This window comes from Mesoplodon densirostris, chromosome 19 (genome assembly GCF_025265405.1).
Source record: "Mesoplodon densirostris isolate mMesDen1 chromosome 19, mMesDen1 primary haplotype, whole genome shotgun sequence".
In the NCBI taxonomy this organism is placed as follows: Eukaryota; Metazoa; Chordata; class Mammalia; order Artiodactyla; family Ziphiidae; genus Mesoplodon; species Mesoplodon densirostris.
Genome location: NC_082679.1, coordinates 64,245,843 through 64,264,815, shown reverse-complemented (window position 1 = coordinate 64,264,815; position 18,973 = coordinate 64,245,843). Strand labels below are relative to the sequence as shown.

The following is an 18,973-nucleotide window of genomic DNA, read 5'->3' as shown; positions in this document are numbered from 1 at the left end:
TGTCTGCTGCAGTGTGGTAGCTGCTAGCCACGTGTGGGAGCGCTTAAAATGGGGTTAGTGCAACCGAGGAGTGAGATTTTTAATTTTACTCAATTGTAATTAGTACCAACTTAAGTGGTCCCGTGTGGTCAGTGGCTGCAGCAGTGGGCAGTGCAGAGTTAGAACCTTCCCCGAAGCCCGGTGCACAGAGCCGCTCGTTGTTCTCTGGGGTGCTCAGACATGTTAGGGGAGGAGAGAGTTCTGTGGCCAAAGCAGTTGAGGAATTGTGGTTTAAAGATGTAGATTTATTTGTTGCAGGACTTCTCAGAGCCTTTAATATGCTAAATGTACATGGGCAGCCTACAAAAAGGAGTTTCTCAGATTTTCCCTCCAAACTTTTGAGCACAAAGCTTTCTGGGGGTGGCCCAGAGAAAACTATGGAGGGTATGGCTGACCAGGAGATGGGGCGTCTGCAGAAAGTGTAACTTAATAGCTTTAATAGGTTATGTTGAGTGTGTCCTGCTAGACGGGTTTTGAAGCTTTGTAGACATCCCCATAGTGCAGAGCCAAGGGACCTCTGGAAATGTTGGTGAAAAATAGTGCAAGAAGGGGTGTGTGCTGTTCAGAAAGTAAAGCCTCCCTCATTTGCCGGGGTCTTTGCATAAGAGCTGACTGCCCGTGCCTGCCCAAGGTTCATAAGCTTGAAGAATCAGTTAACTCGGTACTTCGGAAACTTTAGTGTTTGAATCAGAAATAGGACATACGTACCTTAATGTGGTTTGGGAGTTTGGAAACTACATCATGTTTGATAAGTGCTGTTTTATTTTCAACAGATATTTGTGCTCAAATATTTGCATCTTAAAGCTTAAGGGCTTAGAAGCTTAATTGTATCGTTTTCTTTTTGAGGAGAAAAAAAAATGCACCCTTGCGTGTGAAAAGAGAGGTATGCAGAGGTGATGGCTTTGGAACTCTCTGACGGTGACTGCCTTTTCTCATCCCTGTCCACCTGTGCAACTGCGGCCTCTGCCCATCCTGGCTCTGTTTTGCAGAGGCAGTGCTAGGGGTCTGCAGGGTCTCCTCCGCAGCTGCTGTCCTCACACCTCCAGCCTGGCTTTGTCCTAGAAGGAGGAGACGAGGAGATGCCAGGGAGAGGTTCTGGGCAGCTGTGTCTCTAAATAATCACAGTGGAAAACGTTGAGCATTCGTTTTTCAGAAATGAGAACAGATCATAACTAATCTTCAGTTATAATTATGGTCTGTGCCCTTGTGCATTTTCAAGCACCGATCTCTTTCTTTTCTATGATTTGTTTTTATTTTTTGCCTGTTTTTTCTGTGTCACTTTCAACTTCACCCTCCATTCCCGAGCGAGCAGCCTCCTCGTTCCTGGCGAGCTCACCCACCGCAGAGGAGACGGGGCCGGGCGTTGGGAGCCATACTGTGAAAAGTTGCTAATGTATCGATGCAAACTAATCATATGTACTTCAAGCTCTTACTTCATTTTTATAATTTTGTTTGTTGTTGTTTTGTTTTGTTTTGTTTACCTTTACAGTGAGTGTTGAAAAGATAGACCTGAAGGGATTATCACACAAAAAAAATGAAAGAAATGTTGAATGTTCCTTTGAGGTAAGATGCTAAGTTTTTTTTTCCTTTTCTCCTCTAAGGGATAGGAAGGAAACATTTACCATGAAGTGGTACTTTTATTTCTCTAAATACGAGTCTTTTGCGAAGCACTGTGCCACTGTTGCGGGAGATAGAAGTGGGGACTGGGCCCTGCGGGTGGACCATCTCCACGGTGGGCTTGTTGGGCCTGGGGGGCTGCTCCCCCTGGACCTCAGCAGGCTCCACGAAGGGGAGGGGCTGGGCTCGGGCACAGCCTGGAGTGCGCAGTCCTGTTTGTGTCCCTGTTCGCCGTGTGACCGAGGACAATGCTGGACTTCTCTGTGCCCCAGCACCTCCATTCAGTCAAACAGGATGGAGTTTGGGGCAGAATTAAATGAGACAGTTCATTCAAAGCACTCAGTACAGGGTCTGGATATAGTAAGTGCCTGCAAAGATGAGCTGTTGTTCTTCTGTACCTCCTGGATGACAGAAACTCCTTGGTGTGTGTGGGGAACATTCTCTAGACTGACATGCTCAGCTGCTGGTGGCTGGTCACCAGAGTTGGCTAAAGTAGAGAATTGTGAAAATTGAGGCATACTGTTTATTAGAATTTCAGATCTACGATAACAGTGGCTTGAACAACATCGGAGTGTACAAGGAGTCGGCCCCGGGGCTGGAGTGGCAGCTGTGCTCCATAAAGTACGCAGGGAGCCAGGCTCCCTCCAGGTGATTGCTTTGACATCTCTGGGAGGTGGCCCTTAGCCTCATGGTCCAAGATGGCAGCTAGGACTCCAGCCCTCACGTTTTCATTCCAGGCAACAGGACATGGGATGAAGAGGAGAGTGAAAGGTTACTTTTGCCTCTTTTTCATGGAGCATTCTTAAAAACAGCCACTAGAGGGACTTCCCTGGCAGTCCAGTGGTTAGGGCTCCTCGCTTCCACTGCCAAGAGCACGGGTTCGATCCCTGGTCAGGGAACTAAGATCCCAAATGCCACGAGATGTGGCAAAAAAAAGCCACTAGACACTTCCACTTATGTCTCACTGGCCAGACTGAGTTTCCTGGTCCCGCTTAGCTGCGTGTGCGTGGCTGGCTGTGTCACCAGGGTTCTGTTACTACCCCGTTGTTGTGCGGGGTTCTCCTTTGACCACAGGCATCCTTGGAAACTGGTTGATAAGGAAAATGTGCTTCCAGCTTTACTGGGGAGTGTTCTCAGGCATAGCAGCTTCTGGTTAGTATCTAGTATTTACACTGTGCAGCTTACTAACCTTGCAAAGAGTGTAGCTACATCAAAATACTTCAGGTACTTTTAATACCACAAGGATAAAACCCTCATTTGATTTGGGAAGTCCTGTATTGTGCAAATCAGTTGTTACTCCATAGATGTGTCTTTTCAAAATGTATGGGAAAGGCTTCCCTTCGGTCTTGGAGGTTGTCAGAGCTTGCGACCAGCAGCCAAGTGTCAGCAACCAGAGAACCTCAGGACCCCAGCATCTTCAAGGCCTGCTGGGGTTGGGGAGCCTAGCGAGTCCCTGAAACGCTCGGTGTGTTGGCTCCTCTCCTTTGCAGTCTGGCTGGCGGATATCCCCTGAGGGGCTGGTGGCGGGCGTGGTCCCCCTGCACAGGGCCTGCCTGTGTGGGAACTGCTGAGGGTCAAGCCCTTCAGATCCCACTCACAGCCTGATCAAACTGGGCTTGGCCCCAGTCCACAGCCTCTCTGCAAAGAAATGAGCTTTTAGCAGGGTAGACACTTGGCCTCTCGTGGCCTTTCCCCAGAGGAGGGCCTTGTGATCAGGGTGGGGAGGCGGCAGGCTGGCAGGATGGGGCGCCGTGAGTCTTCTGAAAGCAGTGGACAGCTGCAAAAGGCGCCTGGAGGCCGGTCGCGGCTCTGAGATAACTGTCCCACAGGTTAACATTCAGTTTAAGACGCTTCTGACCCCAAATGGTTAAGCTGAATGAAGTGTTTTGGTACTTACAGAAAAAGGTTTGGTTATCGGAAAAGCTTGCTTTTCCTGATGTGATAACTGATAAAAGGATTCTTGTGTTTAGGAAGGTGATAATCCTTCACTAGCCAGCAGTCCGACTCATTTTCTTTTGGGATACTAACTTGATATGCCCTAAGGGATTTACTGCCCACACTACATTTGTTGATGGTAATTTGAGGCACAAAGGAAAGATACAAGGAAGATTTTTAAAAAAACACAACTATCTTCTTATTTATAAAGCGCACCATTCATTTGCGCAGCTTAAACTGTGTGCTTGTTCTCTGCAGGTGAGTTGCACTCTCCTACTCGTAAATAAATGGCTGCTTGTAGGATACGAATGTGTGATATGCATGTGCTTAGGTTTGGGACTCCTGTCACACTCGAAAAGTGAAGCGGCTTGTAGTTACATAGGTTTGGGCGTTTAACCCGGTCTCTCAAGCTCGCTGTGGTCAGGACTACAGTTCTGTAAGAGGGAGAACCTGTGGACAGCGGGAGGACATCACTCCATGTACCGTTAAACTTACAAACTTTCTGTCATCTTACATGACTGCCCAGCAAAAGTAAGTCCCAGTAGCATTTTTCTGTTTTAGAAGTCAACAAGACGAGGGGCTTCTCTGGTGGCGCAGTGGTTGAGAATCTGCCTGCCAAAGCAGGGGACACGGGTTCGAGCCCTGGTCTGGGTAGATCCCACATGCCGCGGAGCAACTGGGCCCGTGAGCCACAACTACTGAGCCTGCGCGTCTGGAGCCTATGCTCCGCAACAAGGGAGGCCGCGACAGTGAGAGGCCCGTGCACCGCGATGAAGAGTGGTCCCTGCTCGCCGCAACTAGAGAAAGCCCTCGCACAGAAATGAAGACCCAGCACAGCCATAAATAAATAAATAAATAAATAAATTTAAAAGAAAAAAAAAGAAATAAGACGATTCTAAAATTTATATGGAGGGAATTCCCTGGTGGTCCAGTGGTTAGGACTCCGTGCTTTCACTGCCGAGGGCGCGGGTTCAGTCCCTGGTCAGGGAGTTAAGATTCCTCAAGCCTCACAGCGCAGCCTGAGTAAATAAATAAATAGTAAATAAAATAAAGTTTATAAGGAGAACACTATAGAGCAGTCCAAACAATTCTGAAACGAAGAAAACACTGGAAGACTCCCAGTACCTGATTTCAGCACCTCCTGTTAAAGGCGCTGCTGAGAGGGAGGAGGCACCGTGCCCCGAGGCAGTGGGCCCGAGCTAGACTCACATGTAAACGCTCAGCTGGTGGTTTCGAAGACTTTAGGAGAATATCCTTGATGGCAGTTTTAAAGATTAGACGGTTTTAAAAGTTTCTAATTGACTTTCTTTACACCTCTGATGAAATAGATTTCACATAACATAAAATTCATCCATTTAAACTGTTCAGTGGCTTTTTTTTTTTTTTTTTTTTTTTGCGGTACGTGGGCCTCTCACTGTTGTGGCCTCTCCCGCCGCGGAGCACAGACTCCGGACGCGCAGGCTCAGTGGCCATGGCTCACGGGCCCAGCCGCTCCGCGGCACGCGGGATCCTCCTGGACTGGGGCATGAACCCGCATCCCCTGCATCGGCAGGCGGACTCCCAACCACTGCGCCAACAGGGAAGCCCCTCAGTGGCTTTTTTTATTTATTCAGAATTTTGTAACCATCATCACAATTTAATTTTAATATTTCCATCATCCCAGGAAGAAGCCCCATACCCATTAGCAGTCATTCCCCACTTTTCCTCCCCAAGTCCCTGGCAAATACTAACCTACTTTCTGCCTCAGTGGATTTGCCTATGCTGAATTTTTCACATAAATGGAATCATACAATATGTGGTCTTTCGTGATTGGTTTCTTTCATGCAAATAATGTTTTCAAGGCTTCTCTATGTTATATCATGTATTAGTGCTCCCCTTTTTATGGCTGAGTGATATTCCACCGTGTGGATGGACCACATTTAGTTCATCCACTCAGCAGTTAGTTGATGCACTTCTGGGTTGTTTCCACTTTTTGCCTCTTAGGAGTAATGCTGCTGTGAACATTTATGTACCAGTTTTTGTGTGCACAAATGTTTTCATTTCTCTTGGATACACACCTAGGACTGGAATTACTGGGCCATGTGGCTTGCAGATATTTTCTTCCATTGGGTGGGAATTTTCTTCATTTTCTTGATGCTCTCCTTTGACACACAAAAGTTTTTAATTTTGATGAAGTCCAGTTTACCTACTTCTTTCATTCCTTGTGCTTTTCGTATTATATTTAAGAAATCGTTGCCTAAGCCAAGGTCACAAAGATTCACTCCCGTGTTTTCTGATAAGAATTTTATTGTTTTTGCTTTTACATTTAGGTCTTTGATTCATTTTGAATTAATTTTGTGTGTATGGTGTGAGGTAGGGGTTCGAATGCGTCCTTTTGCATGTGGACGTCCTGTTGTCCAGCAACATTTGTTTGTTTGTTTGCTTATTCTATAATTTTTTAAACATCTTTATTGGACAGCACCGTTTGTTGAAAAGACCATTCTTCCCCCCACTGAAGGGTCTTCTTCACACCATTGCTGAGAATCAGTTGAGCGAAATGGTGAGGGGTTGTTTCTGGACTCTCCGTTCCATTCACCTCTGTTGTCGTTAGGCCAGCACTGCTCTGTCTTGAGTACTGTGGCGTTGACGTTGAGTCCTCTTAGGCTTGGTCTTCTTTCTCAGGACCGTCTTGGCTGTTCTGGGGATGCTGCACTTCCACGGGAATTTTAGGAGCAGCTGGTCAGCTTTGGTGCCAGCACTTGCAGCAGCTCAGGCTCCTGCTGCCCGCGGCTCCTTGCAGGTGGCCCTGGGGTGGGCTCGGGGACTGGCGGTGGCGACTGCGCTATCCCGCCGGCCAGGCCTCGTCTGCTTCGGGCTAAGGGCCCCGGACGCCACACCGCCCTGGTCAACTGATCATTGACAAAGGTATAAAGGCAGTTCAGTGAAGAAAAGATGGTCTTTTCAACAAATGGTTCAGGAGCAGATAACCATATGCCAAAAAAAGGAACCTTCATCAAACCTCACCCTTTATATAGAAATGAACTCAAAACTCATGACAGACCTAAATGTAAAACCTAAAACCATAAAACTTCTAGAAGAAAGCATAGAAAAGTTTGTGACTTAAACAGGCAAAGATTTCTTAGGTAGGATACCAAAAACATGAGCCATAAAAGACGAAACGAATTAAACTTCATCAGAGTTTAAAACTTGCTCTTTGACAGGCACTGTGGAGAAAATTAAGCCAAGCCACAGAACTGGGAGAAAAACATTTGTAAATGGCATGTCTGATAGAGGATTTGTATTCAAACTATAAAAAGAACTCTCAAAATGCAATGATGAGAAAATAACCCAATTAAAAAAATGAACATTTTACCAAGAAAGATGTATGGATGGCAACTAGCACACGTGAACAGATGTTCAGCTTCATTGGCCATTAGGAAAACACCGATTAAAACCACGGTGAGCTAATCCTGCACGCCCGTCACAGTGGCTGAAGTTGACAGGATGACCACACCAGCTGCTGGCAGGTGTGTGGAGGGACTGCCATGGGAGTGTAAAGTGGTGAGATTACTTTGGAAGACAGTTTGGCAGTTTTTTAAAAAGTCAAACATATCCCTAAAATCTGATTCATCAGTCCCACTTCTAGGTCAATAACCAAAGGAAATGAAAGTACATGTCATACAGAGGTTTGTACACGAATGTTTATAACAGCTTTATTTGTAACGCCCCAAATATCCATTATCAGGAGGCTGGATATACACTGTGGTATCGTAGCCACACAGTTCAACGTTCAGAATAGAGGAGTGAATTACTGATACACTTGGCAATATGGAGGAAACTGCGTAATTGTGCTGTGTGAAAGAAACCGGAAAAAAAGAGCATATACTGTATGAGTTTATTTATATAAATTTAGAAAATGCAAAATAATCTGCAGTGATAGAAAGCAGATCAATAGCTTCCTGGGGAGGGAGTGATGGATATGTTCATTATATTGATTGCAGTGATGGTTTCATGGGTATATACGTATGTCCAAACTGATCAGATTGTACACTTTAAACGTGTGCATTTCATTGTCAGTTATACTCAATAAAACCTTTAAAAAAATTACCTGAGGATTGGGACTTCCCTGGTGGCGCAGTGGTTAAGAATCCACCCTCCAGGGCTTCCCTGGTGGCACAATGGTTAGGAATCTGCCTGCCAATGCAGGGGACACATGGTCCGGGAAGATCCCACACGTTGCAAAGCAACTAAGCCCGTGCACCACAACTACTGAGCCTGTGCCCTAGAGCCCATGGGCCACAACTACTGAAGCCCACGCGCCTGGAGCCCATGCTCCACAATAAGAGAAGCCACCACAATGAGAAGCCCGCGTGCCACAACTGCTGAAGCCCACGTGCCTGGAGCCCGTGCTCCACAATGAGAGAAGCCACCACCATGAGAAGCCCGCGCACCGCAGTGAAGAGTAGCCCCCATTCGCCGCAACTAGAGAAAAGCCCGCACACAGCAACGAAGACCCAATGCAGCCAAAAAAAAAAAAAAAAGAAGAAGAAGAAATTTACCTGAGGATTAATTTTTGTCCACAGAGCCCTAAATAATTAGGATAAATTGTCCTTTAAATAGGTTGTCTTTTGAACATGGATATAAATAGCTATTGTACTGTGGCCAGAACAATAAAGAACTTTATTAGAAGTGTCTGCCTTACTACGGTGAGATGTACCCTCTATTGCTAACAGTATAGGAAGACTCTAGAAGCGTTTTTTTCTGAAAGCTTTCACTTATTCAAGAAGTCAGCGACTTCCCCCCCTCCCCTTTTTCTCAGCTTTGTTTATCTCTACTTTTAGTTTTTATGTGTCATTGTTTTCCAGGATACAAATGAAAGGTTATTCTTTTATAGGAAGACGTAAGTAACAAATGAACTACAAGCAGGAGTTTGAGTTTCCTGTTCTTTTTTTTTCATGGAGTTGGTTTTGTTTTTGCTGAAGTTGTAATTACTAGTTACTGAGGAAAGCAAATACAGGAAGATGACAAAATCTTTTAAAATACAAAATTACTTTATATCTATGTACATGTGAAATGTCCAAATGTTACCAGCTTTTCCAAATTCACTGTTGAATAACTAAAACTTTTTAAAAGTATACTTATTACACACAAAGGACAGGGTGGGAAAAAAACCTCAGAAGATTGATTACCCAAACACTTGAGACGCCCGTAGACGGGAGAGTTGTACTGACTTAAAAGGAACTGTGGAGCAATACTAATTAAAACACCCATTCTTTTTACGCCAATCTTTGTTAAGAACCCAGACATTACATTTTATTTTAGTGCTATATCTTTTCTTTAAAAGTTTTTCATCTTGAAACAATCTTAACTGCTCTGAATATTTTATCCCTATTAGCTAAGGATGAGTCTTGACAACTATTCTTTTTTTTATTTAGTTTTTGTTTTCATCAGCTCTGTGTGTGCATAGACTCCAGTAATTGTGCCCACATCACCCGGAGGAGCAGGGAACTGTTTCTTGTGATAATACACCTCATTGCTTGTATGATAATTAGCCTGACTGTGTGAAGGTTGTTGCCACCCAAGCCATGTGGCATATGCTTAGTACCTTTCCTTTCCGATACTTTATTCTACCTGGAGTTAATTGTCTCTTTTTGTTTGTTTGTTGCTTGTGAACAAGTACTTAGAAAACAAATTCACCCCTAAAGTTTTCCCTGGTTGTGTTCAAATGCGTCCGGCATTCCATTGGTTTCATCTCTGGAGCTACGGCCCTGCTCCAACCTGGACTCGGCCTGGTGCAGTCTCATTGCGGGGCCCCCGTACCATCACCCGCGGGGTCCCTTCCTCCCTCCCGGCGCTGACACCCTGTTCTCAGCTCTTAGCTCATCTGTTGTCTTGGGTTAGTTCTAGGTTTAAGTAGTTGTTCTAGTAGCTTCTTAGAAAGGGTCCCGGGGAGGTACAGTTTCTGACTTTCATGTTTGGCAGTGTCTTCATCCATCTGACCTGACATGTGACTGGAATACAGTTCTAGACCAGGCGTCATTTTTCCTTAGGAACTCGGAAGCGCTTCTAATTTACTGTCTTGCAGTGTTGCTGTTGAGAAACATGGATCTGTTCTGACTCCTGATCCAGTGTTGGCCCTGTTTTATAATTTCTAAAGGTTTTAGGATCTTCTCTTAGTCCCAAGCGTTTGCACATTTCTCAGAGCCAGGCTTGGGTGTAGGTTATCATCCACTGTGCTGAGACGCAAGTCAGCCCTTTTAACTTAAGTCCATTAATTTGAGTTCCTTTTCTTGAATCATTCCTTTTGATTTCCTCTGTCCTGTTTTTCTCAGTTTTCTTGTTTTGGAACTCCTGCTGTCTGCCTGTTGGACCTCAAGACTGATCCTCTGTTTTATTTTTATTTTCCCTCTATTTTCTTTCCCTTTGACTTTTTTGTTCTATCCTATGGAAGATTCCCTCATCTTCCATCTCTTAAATTGAATTTTTCACTTCTGCTATCCTGTTTTTAACAACAAAGACCTCTTGTTCCCTGGCAATTCTTTTTTCATAGCATCCTGTTCTTGGCAATGCTTTCTGCTCTTAGTTCACTGAGAATATCGTTGATAGTTTTTAGTTTTAAAAACGAGTTTTGAGTGCATGGTCCGTGCCACCTCCAGGCTGCCTTGTTCTTTGTGACTGCTTTGCCTGTCCTTGTATTCGACTTCAGAGCTCCTCAGAGGTTTGGTGGCAGGTCTGGTGGCACTGGGCTGCTTGCTCACGTGAGGGCTGTGGCCTGAGCAGTGGCAGGGCCTTTGCCTGAGCGAGTGAAGAAAACGCTGCTCCCCCTTCTCCAGAGGGTGCTGAGAGCTGAGACGGACAATGGGTCAGAGGAGTTAGACTCTGAGTGTGAAGAAATCCTCAGTACTCTTATGTACTCTGTGCATACTGTGCTTTTTTTTTTGGCTGCGTTGGGTCTTTGTTGCGGTGCGCGGGCTTCTCATTGAGGTGGCTTCTCTTGTTGCAGAGTACAGGCTCTAGGCGTGTGGGCTTCAGTAGTTGTGGCACGTGGGCTCAGTAGTTGTGGCTTGCAGGCTCTAGAGCGCAGGCTCAGTAGTTGTGGCTCATGGGCTTAGTTGCTCCGCGGCGTGTGGGTCTTCCCAGACCAGGGCTCGAACCCGTGTCCCCTGCATTGGCAGGCGGATTCTTAACCACTGTGCCACAGGGAAGTCCCCATGCTTTTTTGTGTATGTTTAAGATACATTAAAATCCATCTCAGCAGGTCTCAGTGGCTCTTTGAGCGACTATGGGTGGTAGAAAAATACTGTGCCGTTATTTGATTGGCAGTGTTTCTTCTTGGTGGTACATCAGCAGCGGGGTAGCTTATGATCGGTGCTGTCTTGGACGTGGTAGATCATGTGTCTCTAGCACGTGGCACAATGAGAGGCTGCTCTCCCGTGTCCATGCCCCTCCAGGGGCCCGCCCTCTCAGGGGACTGGGTCAGGCCAACCTGCGTCAGGGGGTTGCCTCAGGGGACTGGGTCAGGCCAACCTGCGTCACCTGCAGAGCGGAGTGCTGCTGAAGTCTGCTGGTTTCCAGTCCTTGCCCTTGGTTGGAGCAGCAAGTCCTTTTGGAAGTCAAAGAAAAATATACCAGGAGCAGACAACCTAGAATAGCTGTGCCTATTTAAAATACATAATTGTCGGGGAAGCAGATTGTCTGTTTCAGCATAGAATGGTGTGTCCGTGCTGTGCTCACCCTTCAGGTGTTGGACTTCATGCTTTAGTTGGGTTAGGGTGCATTCGTGCCACGTGACATGCGGCATATTTTACTTAGAAAACCACGTCAGCAGTACTTTGGGTCGTACATCTAACGCTAGAAAGTTCTCACTTTTTTTTTTTTTTTTCTTTTTTTTGCGGTATGTGGGCCTCTCACTGCTGTGGCCTCTCCCGTTGCGGAGCACAGGCTCCGGATGCGCAGGCCCAGCGGCCATGGCTCATGGGCCCAGCCGCTCCGCGGCATATGGGATCCTCCCAGACCGGGGCACGAACCCGCATCCCCTGCATCGGCAGGCGGACTCTTAACCATTTGCGCCACCAGGGAGGCCCGAAAGTTCTCACCTTTAATCGTGGATGTTACTGGTGTTTTATGTGGGTAGCAGCTCACTCTCCCCCAAACTTCTTTTTAGTGTTGTTAAAAGATTTAATTATTTTAGACAGAAAAAATGGTGTAGGTACTTTCATTTTAGTGTAGGTAGATTTTGGATGGCACAGCACATTCATTTAAAAATGCCAGCACTTGCCTTGATAAATTCTGGGAGGCCTAGGGAATTTAGAGATGAAGAAGAGAGGTCCCTTTCCTTGATTGGCTTGTATTTTGTGGGGGCTTGAAAAACATTCCTTAGTGATTGTTATGTGATGTGAACCACCAGAGCAGAGGGGAACTCACGTGAATTTCAACAGAGGAGGGACGGCCCCGGAGACTGTCAGCCAGCCAACACGACTGGCTGCTTCTCAGAAGATGAAGGCCAGCGCGGGGTGGCAGGAGAGCATCAGAGTTGTTTGGTGTCTCCAACCTCTGCTTTCTCTAACTCAGTGTACATACAGTGCTTTCCTATTGGTGATAAAATACACTCAGTCATTTTACTTCCCGACTTGAAATCGGCCAGCGCTTCTTCTGGGTTTTAGGGTAAACGTCTTCGGTCATGGTTTAACCCTTCTTGTGCTGGGCCCTGCTTCCCTCCCATCTCATCCTGTCCCCTCTGTCGTCCTCGCGCCTTCTGAGTTCAGCTCACACTTTCCTCGGTGCAGGAGAGCCCTCTGCCCTGGGGAACTTACAGTCGGTTTGTGGAGTCATGAAGTAAAACTGCCTGCTGTTGTCGTAGGTGCAGGAAGGAAAAAACAGACACACCAGGCTTTGTAGAACTTCCAGAAAGACCTTTCTGGTGTTTTCTCCCTGCATTCTCCCCCCGCCCCCTGCGATGGAGGATGCTCCCCGCTATTCTGGTACTGACGGCCCTGGCCTGTGTCCCCCACCCAGTTCTGTCCGATTCCTGAGGGCTGGGACCTGGCCTCCCGTCAGCACGCCCCCAGCACTGAACATGTATGGAGTACTTACTGTTCGGATGAGGTCATTTCTGGTAATTTCTTGATTCCGCATCCACAGTTGCGTAGACTGACCTGAACAGAGGAGGTCCACGTGAGGATGATGTGCTCACACACGTACTCGCAGTCGGGGTCGTCAGGGACTTTCTAACGCTTTGAGGAGCAGCCTTAGGCTCCACGCTTGAGTGATACACTGATCTCTGAATAATTGCGCAAAACAGGAAGTTAAGCGTTAATGGACTTGAGTTACGTGAACATTCTTTCTGTAACAAGCCGAGGGGTATGTAAACGCTCCATGCAAGAGGCGCACTAGGGCTCGTCCCACTACCGCGCCTGTACCGGCCATGAATCCCTGGACAAGTGTGTTGGGAATTAAGTATGTGGCGTCTGTTTTTAAGGTTTGTTTGTTTATTTGTTTTTAAGGTCTTGTGGTCTGATTCTTCAATAACATCAGTAACCAAATCTTCCTCTGAAGTGACTGAATTTATTTCAAAGGTAAGGTGATTTAAGGGCTCTTACAAAAATTAAAAGGGTCTCATTCCCCACGGACCCCTGGACTGCCAAGTAATTTCCGTGGTTGCGGCCTTCAGCGGGTGCAGTGAGTGCAGTGCCGGGGCTTCGTGCTCCAACAGGGCGAGTGGTCCTCAGGGCCACGGTCCACACTCCTTCTGGTTGCAGAGAACGAGATGGGACAGAAAGATGTGAGTGTGAAGGTGCCCAAGGGGTGTTTGGCTGGTGATGGTTGTTACAGCTCAGCCGAGGCTGAGGGAGGGGCTCACGTGGCGGCAGTGGGCAGACACTTCACCTTTTTCCACCTTATTCCGTTTACATATTGAATTTTCCTGTTTGTTTTTATTTTTTAAAATTGAAATACAGATGATGTACAACCTGTTTGGTTTAAAATTGATTCAACAAATATCACTTGAACAAGCTGCACTACTAAAGAATTACCTCTTTGCCCCCATGTACACGTGTTATATACGTACACACCTGTGTGTCTAAAGTCCCCTGGCCTGGCCTGTACCAGAGCAGTGAACCACTATCTTTGCCGCAATTGTGCAGCTGAAGTAGTCACCTTTGTTGTGTGGAATAACATAGCTGAAGTGTCTCCAAAGTGTGGCTTGCAATTTGATTATAAAATTAAGAGTATAATCCTGTAGGAGAAAATCGAGTTGATGGATCCTGTTTGAGAAGCTTGGGCAGTTGTTTGAGTGTGCCTCTTACTTAGGCCTGCCATACACTGAAGGACGCCACAGCGCCGTGCTTTCTAGGCTTGATTACTGATCCTCCCCGGGGGTTCCCTGTTTCCTCTGCACCACTTAGAGCACTGGATTTCCTCTCCTTTGTGCCTATCCTCCTGTCTTGTGAAAAAGCGCTTGTCTGGACTCTGCTGATGCTGGCGGACCTTGCCACTCTTTTGTCTGGGTGCTTGCAGTGGCTGACACTCACCTGGCTTTGGGTTCTCTGCCCTTCCTGGTATCTGCCTTGCTGTCTTTCAGTAATTTTGGAAAATTCTTGTCCATTATCTCTTCAAATATTTCTTCTGCCCCACTCTCTCTTCTCCTGGGCCTTGAGTTATGTGTACTTGACCCTGTCTTCAGGTTTACTTAACGTTTCTCCTCAGCTCTGTCCAGGTTGCTGATGAGCTGAATTCTTCATCTCTAGTACCATGGTTTTGGGGGTTTTGGTTCTTTTGTTTTCTGTAGCTTTTCTGTTTGATACGTCTTTTAATAAAGTCTCCATCTCTCTGGTGAAGTTTCCCACTTGTTCATGCATGTTGTTCATTTTTTTAAACGAAGTCCTTTAGTATGTTAAGCACAGTTATTTTCAAGTCCTTGTCTGATAGTGCCAACATCTGGGTTATTTTCCAGTCCGGGTCCGATGATTATCTTGACAATAGAGTCCCCCCTCTTTTTTATCTTATAAATTTTGACTGGACGTTAGACGTCATGTCTAGAAACTGGCCTAGAAACGGGCCTGCTGCTGCATCCGCCCGACCAGCGGTGGGGCTTCGGGCTGGTCTCACCAGGAGCAGAGCCGGTGGGGTTTTGCTGTTGCACCTCAGGCCTCAGGTTCCTCCAGGGAGGCCTGCTGGTCCCTGAGCCTTGAGAGGAGCCTGCAGTGGTCTTGCTTCACCTGTGGCACAGAGGGGGTCTCCCTGCTCCGTTGACTCCTCCCTCCCTGGGGAGACTGCTGTTACGTGTTGCCTGGTGATCGACGTGCGGTGAGGGTCGAGCGGTTCCCCGTCCTCCTGGTGCAGCCTCAGCTCTAGCCACAGGGTCGTGGGGGGCCTTTCTCAGCATCCCTGCCCCTTCCTTCCCCAGCAGCAGCTGACTCGGCTCAGGAGGGCTTCTTGCCCCTTCCTTGGGGCCAGAGGGGTTTTGTTTTTATCTTCCCTGAGAAGCAGGTTATCTCTGCCTGTGACCTGGTGCCGGGAGGACTTTCTCCTCCTCCTCCAGAGGCACGAAGGCATTCTGCCTCACCCCCGAGAAATGGGGGGTTTTGCTTGAGCTCTGGGAGCACGAGCAATCTCGTCCCTCCCCCAGCGGGTTACGGGCTTTTTGCTTTGGATTGAGAGCAGCCTCCAGGGACAGGCATGGGGTTTCCAGCCTCACCCCCAGGGGCAGCTGCCCCACCCCTGTGCCACCTGTGCAGACTCTCTCCAGCCTCCCCGCCTGTGGAAGGGAGCTTGGGAATGAGGACACAGGCCCCCTGTGTCTGGGCTCCGGGCTGACTGCTGTCTGATGCACACTCAGCCTGTGGCGATGTGTTCATCCCAGCCGATCTCTTCTACCTGCTTGTATGGCAGCCATCTCTCCCCCGGGCTCTGCCACGACTGAGACAGTTCACGTACCCTGTCCTCAGAGGGGCAGGTCCCTCTTGGAATTCGGTTCACATGGTGGCCTTGCAGCTCAGCCCTCTGCTGGGCTCAAGAGCAGGCACAGCTGTGTGGGGTGTTGATCTTCTTGATGTTGTGGTGGGTTGTTGCTTTCCGCATCCCAACTGGACCGAGAACCCCAGGTAGCTCCCAGAATCACAGCAGCAGGTGTTGGCAGCCAGTACCTGCCCAAGGGTTTCCCACAGTGAGGAGTTGTGGTTCTGTAAGATGAATTTTGACATACTTCCTGTGCCTTTTCGTCTTTCAGTTATCTCAGCTGTATCCTGAAGAAAATTTGGAGAAATTCATTCCTTGCTTAGCTGGCCCAGATTCATTTTATGTAGAGCGAAACCACATGGATCTGGAAGCGGACCTGAGGTAATGCTCCTCAGCCCACCCAAGGCCACGGCCAGCAGCCCCTCTGCGGTGCTGCAGCAGCCGATGGCCCTCTGCAGTGTGGGCGGGGCCACACGTGAGCTGCCTAGTCGTCTGAGGGGCTCCTCAGGTGACATGTGGTCTGGATGGTTCAGGTCTCCTGTTTGCCTCTAGGGATTTTCATCAGTTATGGAGAATTTGAAGGATCTTAATAATCTAGGCATGATTTTGAGAATATATAAGTGAAGGAATTTCAAAGTGTATGCCACCATTTAATGTAATTTTGACGGTCTTAATGAAATAAAATCTGCTTCTGTCCTGTAGTTGAAAGGATAAAATGAGGACCTAATAAAAAGTCTCCTGGGCCCAGTGGATCTGGACCCTTGATGACGTCCTGGCGCGTTGGTCTTGTACATGCGCACAGAGGGCCCCAGGGACTGGGGCCGACATCAGAGTGCCACACAGCAGCTGTGACGGCCCCAGCTGTGCTCATGGCCCAGGTCGTGGGCCCTGAAAGACTCGATTCATACAGTGTAATACAGTGTAAATAAGGAAAGGGGCACCAGGAAACAGTATGAATCATACCAAGAATGAAACTGAATAAAGCAAGAAAAATATAGGTTAAGGCACTTCTGTTTAGTTTTCCTCTGCTATATATATCTCTTAATTGAAAATTAAAATTTCTCTCCCAGTTGCTTTTTGGTAACACGTTTTAATGCTGATAAAACCACTCTGTTTCATTTCTAGGTATTTGGCTTCTTTACCTTCTCACATATTAAAAAATGACTATGTTAAGAAATTTTTCAGCACTTCATCTCCCATCCAACAGCTTCAAAGTCCAAGTGAGTTTGTAAAATATAATTCAATAAAAGTAGAAACATTTTTGTGGTCTGTAAATAAATTATATCTATTTTAACTTGTAGGTCCTGGCAACCCTTCCCTGTCTAAAGTCGGTACCATGATGGGCGTGTCTGGAAGGTGAGACTTCTACCATGTAACCAACACATTTCCAGTCAGCCTTGTTACAGAGCTTACTTTTCATTTTGTGTAAATAGTTGTTTATAGAGTTTAAGTCATTCTTGATCTTAGTCTTGAATAATAATATTGAGAGAAGAATTGGATAGAGATAATCCACTTTTTGATTTCTTAAAAAAAAGTGGTTCTCTGAGCCCCTGGAATTAGAATTCCCAAAGACCCTTATTGCAAATGCCAGTTACTGGGCCCTGCACATTCTAGGAAACCAAAATTTCTGAGAATCTTCATTTTTACAAGCTCCTGGGGAGTGATTAAGCCCATGAAGGGCCAGAGTTGCTGCTCTAGAGGTCCCTCTGCCAGCACGGGGCCCGACAGTGATGGTGGCAGTGCTCGGGTGACAGACAGACTGCACATCTGGACTGACAGCCAACATTAAAATGGGCTAACATCACAGACGGTGTGTACACGCGTGCACGTGCACACACACACGGTTCTGTGAGCTCTAGTCAGGTAATGAGGTCTTTGAAGGTGCTGACTTTCTTCACCCTCTACCTGGAGTGTGTAAACATGGAATATGTCAGTTTGCAGTTGAGTGTGGAAGGGGCAGGGACAGAGCGTGATGCTTTTGCTCCTTCAGCTTTCTAGAATTTACTTTTCAAAAAAACAATTAATTTGAATATTAAAGATTTTGGAGTTGGTTTTAATATATGATTATCAGTATCATCCTGTGATAGAAGCAACAGAAAGAAACTAGGCAGCAAAGCCAAAAGTCTGGTGGTGACACACAGACGTGTGTATATATATAATATGTACACACGTACTCAAGCGCAGCATCGAGATGGGTACATACACGTCCGTGCATGCACACGTCCACGCCTACAGACGTTCACCCCAGGGTGGTGTTGGCAGTAGCTCCGGCGCCAGCAGTGGATGTGGCTGCAGATGCAGTCCAGGCTGTAGGAGCTGGTCCTCGGTGGAGGCCATGGTCTTTGAAAACTACCTGTCTGCTGTCCTCGCAGGCCTGTGTGCGGAGTGGCCGGCATCCCGTCCTCTCAGGGCGGCGCCCAGCATCACGTGCAGCACTCGGCCAGCACGTCTGCCTTGCCCCACTGCTCGCACGCGGGGGGTGCCGGCTCAGCTCTGGCCTACCGGACCCCGATGGACAGCTCGCCCGCTATCTTGATGCCTTCTAGCCTGCAGGCCCCGCAGACCCAGGAGCAAAATGGGATTTTAGACTGGCTTCGGAAACTGCGTTTGCACAAGTACTACCCCGTCTTTAAACAGCTCACGATGGAGAAGGTACGTTGGTTACTAGCAGGCAGTGGGAATGTGCTTGTTGTCTCAGGTAACCCGTCATTCTGTGGACCTCATTCCTGGAGGAACTGAGTTGGGTTTCTGCAGCGTATGTGTCGTGGAGGTCATACCACCTGGTCCTTAACACCTGCAGATGCGTGTCCCCACAAGTCCTGTGAGCTTGCTGGAGGGGCCATGGATTTGAATTTGGAGGCTACCTGCAGCTGAAGCAAAGGCTGGATCACAGTTGTTTGTAAACAAACAGCTTTCTTAAGATAGTTTGGGGTCTTCCCAAACGAGACACTCACTGTCTGTGACTGAGGGCTATGTCTCCAGCAGCCCTTCAGTGGGTAGAGGTAGTGAATTGTGGGCCCCGCGTCCCCCTTTCTTAGACGCCCCTCAGCGCAGCCTTTTACAAGAGCCCCGTGCAAAAGGGTTGTCTGATGACCTGCCTTCATATAGCCTCCTAGAGCTAAAGGAACAGATGAATTTTATGTCTTTCAAGCAATCCTACATAGCAGTTATCTTTTACAGTACAGTATTGACAAGGAACATTTTTTCACTGTTAAAAAAATTCTGAAATTTCTTAAGTTTCAGTGTCACTGGTAAAAGTAAATTGGACCTGTATGTGATGTTTGAACTCTGAGCTCCCCCTGCTGGATAAAGTGACTTGGTGCCTTTTATCTCTGCAAATGTTTCATTTGTCCAGAAATCTGCAATTGAAGAATCTAGAAATCAAGCTTTTACTGCTAATAAAAAACACATTTTAAGTAAATTTTCAACACTCTCAGTTTAGGATTCA

The 18,973-nt window shown here is 47.2% G+C and overlaps 1 protein-coding gene across 1 annotated transcript in view; it reads left to right on the top strand.

Annotated features, from left to right (window-relative positions):
• The window catches only part of ZCCHC14 (zinc finger CCHC-type containing 14), a 58,530-nt gene that overhangs the window by 32,168 nt on the left and 7,389 nt on the right, over window positions 1-18,973 (top strand). The window contains exons 3-8 of the mRNA XM_060083349.1: window positions 1,529-1,602; window positions 13,074-13,145; window positions 15,797-15,906; window positions 16,651-16,745; window positions 16,827-16,881; window positions 17,898-18,177. Of these exons, the coding sequence (XP_059939332.1) occupies window positions 1,529-1,602; window positions 13,074-13,145; window positions 15,797-15,906; window positions 16,651-16,745; window positions 16,827-16,881; window positions 17,898-18,177 (686 nt within the window). The remainder of the gene's footprint in view (window positions 1-1,528; window positions 1,603-13,073; window positions 13,146-15,796; window positions 15,907-16,650; window positions 16,746-16,826; window positions 16,882-17,897; window positions 18,178-18,973) is intronic.